The sequence below is a fragment of the Geospiza fortis genome, unplaced genomic scaffold (assembly GCF_000277835.1).
Source record: "Geospiza fortis unplaced genomic scaffold, GeoFor_1.0 scaffold23, whole genome shotgun sequence".
In the NCBI taxonomy this organism is placed as follows: Eukaryota; Metazoa; Chordata; class Aves; order Passeriformes; family Thraupidae; genus Geospiza; species Geospiza fortis.
Window position 1 is genome coordinate 1688571 of NW_005054303.1, and position 10267 is coordinate 1698837.

The 10267-nt window shown below is 33.5% G+C and overlaps 1 protein-coding gene across 2 annotated transcripts in view; it reads left to right on the plus strand.

Annotated features, from left to right (window-relative positions):
• Positions 1 to 10267, plus strand: part of PPP4R4 (protein phosphatase 4 regulatory subunit 4) — a 58310-nt gene that overhangs the window by 40973 nt on the left and 7070 nt on the right. The window contains exons 12-23 of one of the 2 annotated variants that reach the window (XM_005417855.2): positions 1185 to 1262; positions 2073 to 2156; positions 3262 to 3444; positions 4161 to 4266; positions 5028 to 5175; positions 5676 to 5820; positions 6693 to 6734; positions 6826 to 6900; positions 8785 to 8860; positions 9290 to 9370; positions 9707 to 9800; positions 10237 to 10267. The exon at positions 10237 to 10267 is cut by the window's right edge and continues 37 nt beyond it. In XM_005417855.2, coding sequence (XP_005417912.1) covers positions 1185 to 1262; positions 2073 to 2156; positions 3262 to 3444; positions 4161 to 4266; positions 5028 to 5175; positions 5676 to 5820; positions 6693 to 6734; positions 6826 to 6900; positions 8785 to 8860; positions 9290 to 9370; positions 9707 to 9800; positions 10237 to 10267 — 1143 coding nt within the window. The remainder of the gene's footprint in view (positions 1 to 1184; positions 1263 to 2072; positions 2157 to 3261; positions 3445 to 4160; positions 4267 to 5027; positions 5176 to 5675; positions 5821 to 6692; positions 6735 to 6825; positions 6901 to 8784; positions 8861 to 9289; positions 9371 to 9706; positions 9801 to 10236) is intronic. The other variant, XM_031066328.1, reaches the window with a different exon arrangement.

Genomic DNA, 10267 nt, shown 5'->3' on the forward strand with positions numbered 1-10267 from the left:
TGCATAGGTATTATTAACTCTATGGAGTGAATTCCAGAAATTAAAATGTGTTTCATAACACTCTTGTGTTTCAGTGTTTGAGCTTAGCTTTGATCCCATTTTTTTTGCTGGGGAAATTGGTAAATTAAGCAGTTCATTTAAATTAACTTTTAAATGAACAGTGGAGGGAAAAATGGCTTTACTTCCACCATTGTAAGAAAGATTTATGGGTTTCCAGTTCTCATTATCTATTGATGTCTTTTTAATGAATGACAGTCCAGCATAATTGTTGAAATTGTAAAATTAGCATCAATTCTACATAATATTTTGTTTTAGCTGCATAGCACTATTAAGGTACTGCCTAAATATAAGGAAAGTATTTTAGCTTATTGAAAAAAATCTGTAAATTATACCTTGGTCTAAATGTGTTGATTTAATTTTAACAGTTTAACTAGGCAACCACCTGACAGGCAAAAATGAGTAATTTATGGCATTCCCTGCTAGCTGGATTACTTTCCAAAAAATATAAGTCCTTGTAGCCATTTCCTTAAAGCTTCATCTTGATTGGAAGTAAGCTCTTATTTTCACTTGGCTTAAAGGAACGTTAAAAAAAAATCATCTAAATATTTCTTGTGGCAAAAAAAAATCTAATTCCTCAAGTTTGTGTTATGCTTGCTATAAAAGCTTTTTAATAGCATGGAGATGGACTGCTGGTGTTTTTTAAAAATGTACATAAGACTTATGAATCACGTGAGTCACAGTCAAAAAGCAAAAGGAGTAAGGAGTGGAAACTTCAGGTGGAAGGTTGGGGAAACTTAAAATCCAGCATAGGATAAGAAAATTTTGCATTTCATCTTCTGTAAATTATACAGCAGGATGACTCTTAACTCTCCTAATTTACAGCATTTGAATATTCCTCAAGGAAATTTCTAGCCTTGCAGTGCAGCCTAAAAAATTCTTGTTAAATGTGAATAGAGTTAATTCCAAAATAATGTTTCATAGTTAGATAATAGACCTGTTTCTTGTCTCATGTTCTTTATATAAGCTTGTTTTTAATGTGATCAGTGGGAAAGTACACAACTTTAGGCAGCTGATATTAAACACTTTTTTCTGTGTCTCTTCATGCTTGCTGTAAAGTAAGAAAGCAGTGTTGTGCCATAGAACTAAAGAATGTTTCACCTTGCTATCTTACTGTCATTTTCTAGGTTGCTAAGCTTTTAAATTCTGATGTGTATACAATACATAAAGAACTGGTTGCGCTATTACAGGATGAGTCACTGGAGGTAATACACTTTTATTGGAACTTTTTTTGCTTGTTACATCGAGGCAGATAATCTTCATGTTTAATAACTCTTCACTACCATAGCAGAGTAACAATTTGAAATTATTAACAGCTTTTTACTTCTATTGCACAGACTCTGCATAAAGATGCCAGCCTTCTGTGAATAAAAAGGAGGAAAATAGGAAGGTGTTTGAATTTAGTAAACCCACACTAAATTTATTAGCTTTTAAAAATACTAATTCTAAAGAGTTTTAATTGCTGTATTATTTCTTACCTTGCAGACTCTAAAAAGCTTTGGGTTTGGTACTATATTAAAATAATAGTTGATAGGATTCAAGGTCTTTTGCTTTGTTTCATTTTTATTGTCCAGTTGAGGAGGAGATAAAGAAGTTGTGTATGGTTTGAAGATCAAGATTTACAGAAAGAGTTTTGGTCCATGGTAACTTGCATAGAACATGAATCAGTTATATTGCAGTTAGCACAGTGAGGCTTTTTAGCATGTAAAAATAGACATGTTCAAGAAAAAAAAAATCACCATTTCCTTTGATACTGGTTTCTCTGGTTGCAAGTGAGACTGCTCCAGTTAGAAAACTTGTCTGATCACATAAATAAAAACTGAGACCTGTAATACTTATATTACTTACTGCATTGAAATATCAGTCATCAATGCAACTAATCAATGCAATTAATCTCCATTTTCCTTTCAATATGAGAGAGCAGTAACTTGAAAGGTGTCAGCAGGGATATGTTGGTGAGAGTTAAAAATAGAGTTAATTTACAGACCTCTTTCATGCAGCCTTTCTTTAAATAGGTGTTAGATGCCCTGGTAGGTCACCTTCCTGAAATCCTTGAACTAATGACTAATAGAGGAGAAAACAATGGATCAGAAAGCAAGGTGGGTATTCTCATGGGGTTTTTCAAGTTTTCTTTCTAAATGAGGGTAGTAATAAATTTCAGACAAATTTTGTAGGAAGAGGCTTTCATGATTAGTTTCTGCTTTGAAGAGATACAAAGTTTCCATTTCTTTTTTTTTATTGTTGACATTATAAGCTTTAACATTAAAAAATTTGAAAAGATTAGAGGTAATATGAAAATGAACAGTTTATACATTTTTTTTTTCTAATTAACCACAGTTAAGTGAAAACAAAACTTGGTTTTGTGTTAAGGGATTAATAGCTAATACCTGTTTTAAATTTTTTCATATTGATGTATCAATTGCTCATGGGTGCCATTTTCAGGCTGCTGCTAGAAGAAAGTCTATTTCCTGAAGTGAAGACACTGAATTAAGAGATCTGTACTCAGCTCCCATCTTTTCTAATTTAATTGTGGCTCTGGATGATGGTTTATTCCCTGACTCCTCACCTCTAAGATGGAGCAGAAAGGATGCTGTTTTTGAGCATAATTCCTAAATGTATGATAAATTGAGATGTTGTAGTAGTATAAGAACTGAAGAAATTTATTTTCTTGTACATGAAGAAGTTGACAGTTGTAATTTAAAAATTTGAATTTGTCAGTTGTTTACAGCTGTAAATATATGTAACATATAGAAAATGCAATGCCAGGTGTGGCAGTTTGTTTATAATTTTTCTTACTATTAAAGGGAATTTAGCTTGGCTACTAAAAATTTTTTCCTTCTTCTGAGAAAAGGTGTACAATTCCTACTAAAATTAATTCCTACTAGAACTAATTAGGGGATTGAGAACAATAACTGCAAAGATTAAGAGGATAAAAGAGAATTGGGATTCATTTGCTTTGAGAAAGAGAATGCTGAGGAGAGTTGGCGTAATGGTTTTAATATCTGTAAAAGGGTGTTCCAAAGAGAACGGTGTTTAGTTTGCCTTTGTCAGAAGGGATTAGAGATGAAAGTGTATTTAGCTAGGTACTAAAATACCTTTTGTATTAGATTTCCCTTTTTCTATTGTTGTGATTTTCTTTTTAAGTAGAGTGACAAGACACACAGGTTGAAAATGTAAAATTATTGTTTATCTTTCTGTTTCTAGTTACTCTCTATTCCTGACTTGATTCCTGCATTAACGACAGCAGAACAGAGAGCAGCGACTTCTTTAAAATGGAGAACACATGAGAAGTTACTGCAAAAATATGCTTGTCTCCCTCATATCATATCAAGTGATCAGATCTATTACCGTTTTCTGCACAGGATGTTGACAATCATTTTGACAAACGTGAGCCCACCTGTCGCTTTCTCATTTGTTTTGGTTTGTTAATTCAAGTTAGACCACTGGATATTTGCTCTGTGTAGTACTTCCTGTGTTATATTAAATTCCTATCCTTTTCATATGGTATATCAAACCCTGTCATTATTTCTATGAGATTTTTTGCTGAAAACTTGCCCCCATTTGAGGAGCAAAATTTGGATTGAGAGTTTTCCTCTTACCCAGGACTTCTTCCTTTCCTTGTGCTCATCATCAGTTTGTTTCTAGTTGAATCAAAACCTTTTCCTCTGAAATATGCCTTCTTTTTCCTGATTCCATACATTAGTGTTTGTTCTTTATGATATAACTCTGCATTTCTAAAATAAATTTTCATTTAGAGCTACTAGTCTGAAATTTTAGTGAGTTAATTCAAGAATAAAAACTGTTGTAAAAGAAGATGATGTATATTTTATTTCTAACATCTGCAGTACAGAAGGTGCCTTGCCAAACATGGAATATTTTAAGGTGTTTATGAAATAGTTAAATCTACAAGTTGGGCAGAAGGAATAAAGAAGCAGGTGTTTCATGAATTGACCAAACTTCCTAATTCTCCCTTACGTTATGGCATTTATTTAAAAATTCAAAAAGTTAGGCTACTTTTTAGCTATATTTCTTCTAATTCTGTAGAAGTTTTTAGTCATACTCCTGCAGATACATTTAACTGTGTTCCCTTTATTTCTTTCAAGAATGTCCTGCCAGTGCAGAAGGCAGCTGCTCGGACTCTGTGCGTTTATTTGCGCTACAATCGCAAACAGGAACAGAGGCACGAGGTTATTCAGAAACTGATCGAACGTAAGAGATGATCTTTCCTCCATTACTGAGAAATGAAAGTTAGTTTTGGCTGAAGATCTATTTACAGTTACATTTATTCAGTGTAATTTCCATCCATCATTGGAGGGACTACACTTGGAAGACATTCAGTTGCTCATATTATCACCAGCAAAATGTACTGTGCTATGTGAGGAATAGAGCTGGAGCTTATATAAGTTTATATAAAGGGCTTGGGGAAGAGGCAATGCAAAAACTGATAATATGCCAAGACCCTTCCAACCCTACTTCTTTTAGTCAAAATTACTAAGTTGTGGGTGCAGCAATATAAAAAACAGAGTTCTGCTGTAGAAGTAAAATTCTCTAGAGATTTCAGCATAATAAATTTCAGAAATTAATTTATTAATCAGTCACCTAAATTTGATGTTTTGGTGTATGCTATGTGTTTGAAAGATAGCTTAGGAGTTTTAACAGTCCTCATTAACATTCCTTGATGTTTACACAGTAATTTTGATACTCCTGTGACATGGTTTGAAAGGCATACAGGACTTTGTTTAACACTGTAGCTAGTTCACTTGCTCTGTTGCTTTTTCATGTACTCACTGACAGAATTAATTGAATTTAGAATGTTAGTTTTTTACTAAAAGAAAGGATTGAAATAGGCGGAGAATATATCTTTTGATGCCTGTGATTATCATCTTTTAAGTGAAAGGTCAGCTTGTGAAATGTTTTCTATCTGACATTGAAAACTTGACAGATAATATCTGCAAATTTTTATTTTTCAGAACTGGGCCAAGGAAAAAGTTACTGGAACAGACTTCGGTTTTTAGATACTTGTGAATTCATTATGGAACTGTTTTCAAAATCATTCTTTTGTAAATACTTCTTTTTACCTGTGCTTGAACTTACCCATGACCCAGTGGCAAATGTCAGGTATGCAGAATATGTAGCAGTGTACAGGAAAAAAAGCTATAAATAATATATTAAGAAATACTGTTAAAAGTTTTATGTTTTGTTTAAGTAATGGAACTTGAGTGAAAACATAAAGAGCCTTCAGAATGACCATTATTAAAGATGCAGGAGAGTGTGGGAATGATGCTAGAACATCCCAGAAGCAGGTCAGTAGGTAACTGATAAAGTTAGGTGTGCATATCACTTGGAAAATCCAGAGGTCTCCTTATTTTTCTAGATTTTAAAAAGAAACCCAGACAAACCAAAGATGTTTATGGACTGTATTTATGATCTGTGGAGACTTTTTGAAAACAGTATGTCTGGAAACAACACATAAGCAACAATCACTTCTGAAAAATAAGACCACTTAATTATTTTGTGTCAAGTGCTAGCATGCAATACATTGAGAATAAATGATATATATTAAGCATCTGCATCAAAAGGTGAATATTTGGGTTGTTTGTTTGGGACTTTTTTTGTAGAATGAAGCTGTGCTGTTTGTTGCCAAAAGTCAAATCTACTCTGAAGATTCCCACTGATAAACATTTACTTCAGCAGTTGGAATTATGTATAAGGAAACTTCTGTGTCAAGAGAAAGACAAAGATGTCTTGACTATTGTGAAAAGGGTAAGCCGTTTTCTTTTTAAGCAGCATTTAATCTTGGGTTAATCACTGAAAGTTAAGATGACAATAAAGTTATGCTTTCTGTGGATTTTCTCAATGTAAGACCAGGAGATTAAAAAATTCCATTCTCTATTATGTAATTTTGAACAATTAAAAGATGATGTAGTATAGTATGTTCTGTGAATATTAGGAGCGTTAATGTTTCCTTGGTTACTTATATTGCAGTTATTTTGTAGTGATTCAAATTCAGGATTTTGGCTCAATGATCATTTATGAAAAAAAAAAAAGACTAGAGAAAGATTGAATGTTGATTCTAGTAAAACTCATCAGGTTTGTGAGACAGAGATATCTTGTTAGACTAGATATTTTAAAATATACAGACAAAGCATTTGCAGGCTTTTAAAGCGTTACAAATGTTTTTTTAATGTGAATATTCAAAAAAGTACATCTTTAAGGGATGTCCATGCTTAGTCTCAAATTTAGAAACCATCAAGTGAAATGGCTCAAGTAGGTGGCTTCTTTACAGGGCCAGTCTGCAGGAGAGAGACTGGGTGAGCACCTGTGTGGAACCTTCTGAGTTAGACACAGGTTCCTGAGTTGCTTTTTTTCAGACCTGGTTCCTATGCCTGTGCTACAGCTATTCTTGCTGTGGTGCTTCCTTGAGTGTATTTTGACTTCCATACAGATATTCTGTGAATCTATTCATTGTGAGTCTCAGCAGGGCTCTGAGAATACTCTCTGATGCTTTTAAACTGCATTTGTGCCACAAAAATAAAAGCATAGGCTTCAAATATGTAGGAAGAAAAGGCAATTACTTCATGGTATGGCATGCCATGGTAGAGTAATAATAAATAATGGTTTAATTTTCTTTGTAGACAGTGTTAGAATTGGACAGAATGGAGATCTCTGTGGATGCTGTAAGTACTTACTAACTTTAATACTTATCAACTACTCTTAGTTTCCATTTTCATGTAGTGATTTTTTATTTTTATTGATTTTATTTTGAAGTTTCAGAAAAGATTTTACGAAAATGATTTATTGGATCAAGAAAAAGAGAGGCAAGAACATCTTCTTTTGGAAATGGTATATTTTATCAGTACACTGTCATTATTTTAATATAGTTTCTAGCTCCATATTAATGAGGCAGTAATTTTAAGGTAGGGGAAATTCGTATTTGGAGAGACCTGATAGGTTCATTATCTGTGTGTGGTTTCATTTTACACTTTATAATAGGGTTAAGTCCTTCAAAGTAACATGTAACATTTTTTTCTTTACCTAAATGTTGCTGTATCAATTAGAAAGGCAAACTTGAGTTTCTTGAGGAATACCATGTATAATATGATAAACTGACCAATGAAACATCTCAGAGTTCACATACAGCTTCCCTAGGCAAAGAAATTAATCTCATAACTTCTTTTGTCCCAAGGAAGCTGAAGAATGCTCTGTGTTACAGGCTTTCCAATTAGCCAGGAAAGACAAAAAAGCAAAAGGTGCAGTAGGCACTTCAGCACACAGCTTATATCTTCACCACATCTCCACAAAGCCTAAATTCGACCTCTGCAGTCCTCCCATCTGCTGCCTCCCCTCCAGCCTGAGGTGGGAGAAGCTGAGCAGCTGACAGGATTCAGAAGATCCTAAAATTGTTAATATGGTTCCTCTGACTTGTAGTAAATGAACTGTAGTGAACCAGAAGAGATTCAGGAGTGTCCCAAAAATGTCCTTGTTTTCTGCCTTTGTGATCCACTTTGATGTCAACGGGTATTGCAGGTCAGTATGAGCAAATATACCTGAGCCACAGATTTCGTGCCACTTCCAGTGTCCTGGGCCAGCTGGGTTCTCAGACCTGCACACACACACTCAAAGTCTTGATTTTGGCTCAGGCAGTCTGCAGGTAAATACAGTTAATGCTTCTGTACTGAAAGGATTTGCCTGGTGCAAAAGAGCTTCCAGTGCTACTGTGTGTTGTATGATGACATCAGTTTTTACCCTGTTTCTACAGCTGCACTTTAGAAAAGCACTTGAAGTTTTATGGTATAGGCCACTGATCTGTGCCACCCTTCTGTATCACAAAAGCCTCATTAGCACTGTCTGTGATGCTTTTGGGGAACCTGAGAGGCACACAGTGAATTGTCACATGTTGCAGTCCCAAACAGATGAAGAGCCATTAAACCCACTTAAATGTATCTGACTGCTAAAGATTTTAATACTGAATATGTTAGTAAGTTTTCTTCATTTTAGTAGCTGATTTTGTAGGAACTATTTTCCAGCAACCCTGACCTGAATTAATTACCTCTTTCTTTTCTTGACTGGGTAGTAATTAGAGTGACATGAAAAATATAGATTAGAGCAATTATGGTTCACTTAACTTTTATTGTGAAAATGGTATAGAAAATAAGCTAATATTGTATAGTTTTTTGAAGCCGGTGTGATATCTACTCATCAAATAGAATATATTTTTAGGCTGGGTAGTATTACAGAAGGGCAAATAAACTCCATGAACCTGAACAATTTTACATAGTTGATTTTGTCATAAAGATTTATCAACTGTAGATGTTAATTTTAGATCTTTATAAAGTTTGAATATATGTGACACAGCTTAAAATTTAAGAAAAGCATTTTCATTGACTTGTATGAAATAAAAGTGTTGCCTGTTCTGTTTTCAGGGTGTCTGTGTTACAGAAAATTTTTACATTGCCAGCTGCCAATGTCTGTATCTTTTTGAATATAAAAAATGCCAAAAGCCAGGCATAATTTTAAGTTCTAGATGTGAACTTCAACTCTGAGCTTTCTTCAGATTGTGGTTTTAAAATGAGATTTGTACCCTGATTTCTTTCTGTATTACTTAATTGGTTCTCTGGATATTCATCAGGGATTGTAGAGCAGGAAAGTAGAAATGAACTGTTACTTGGAAACATGTTTATTTACTTTTACCTCAGTAATATCTAAGAAAATTATTCATTCTTTTAGGAACAATTAGAAAAAGAGAAGCAGAAAAATGAAGGAAGATCTACAAATATTAATGATAAAATGTTTGAAAAGAAACGTAAGTTTGTTTATTTGTGTACATGTTTATGCATGCTTTACTCTTCTACAAAGGTAGTAGAGAAAGGAGCAGGAAAGAGACACTATACAATGAACAGAGATTTAGAAATTGGACATTAAAATTGTTTCTATGCATTAATGAAGTTGTTTATGAAAAATGGCCTCATATTATGTATAATATATAATAACACACACATTTTATTTTGGCTTTATTAATAAAATACATTACAGTTTTAGTTCTCCGTTATTTTTAATTTTGGGATATAGTGTAAGTACTTGTCTGTGGTATATCTGAAGTGCTAGTAGCACTGGATTAGATAGTATTACTCTTTGCTCCAGGACTGATATGTTATGTCCTGTCTTTTATAAAAATTTAAGTTTTAAGAGGGAAGGGATTTTACCGGACTGGTTGTTTTTTTTTTTTTTGTAGGTAGAGACAGTAAAACATCATCAGTGTTGGCAAAAAGTATCAATCTCTCTATTTCTGGAAGCTCTTCTGGTACATCAGCAGGTAAGAAGAGTTCAAAAACTCACTGAAACACTTTGATTTCACATCATCAGATTAAACCCCAGCAAAGCTGCTGCTGACATCTGTGGACCCAAGTTACACCTACTGCACGGAGGAAAAGATACTTCTGTTAGAACGGAATGTATTTCTACGGTTTTTAGTTTTGTTTCACTCTGTAATATATAAATAGTTACTTAAGGTTTATTTTTTTTAATTGAAGTGTTTAAATCATTTCGTTCCTTCATTTACCATAGATTGACAGAAAAATATATTTAAAAGTGTTCTTAATTATTGAGGAAATGCTATATTCATATTAAAAAATGTTCTTTATAATTTTAGGCAAAGAAGAAAAAAAATCCAAGCTGGTTCGAAGCCAATCTTTCAGTACTCAAGTACTGCATCCAAAATACAGCAACATAGACAAGTGCCCTAAGTATCTTTATAATCTTCATTGCTTACCTCATAGGCAAATGTTTGCTAATGGACAGCTCTTATGAAATTAATGCTCATGGATCTCTGAAAGCAGTGATGTGCTCACTGAATTGTGACTTATGTTTTCAGCTTTCTGTTTAATTGATTAACTGAGGGAAAGAATGTCTAAGGCATGCTGAAGCCTGGAAATGGTTATTAATTCCTTTTAAGTTAATAAATGTCGCCTTTTATCATATATTAAAAGTCATTTTCTGTATGAATTGCTAAATCTAATTTTATACATTTCTTAAATACATTTCAGCTCAACTTTCTCATTTAATTTCTTCATATAAACTCAGAAATAACCTCCAATACAATTAAACTGCAGGATGATGCAATTGATAGGAACACTTTTGGAAATAACCAACTTGGTTTTTGTTTTGTTTGGTTTTTTAAAGTAAAAGTTCTGCTACAGGATATACATCTTCA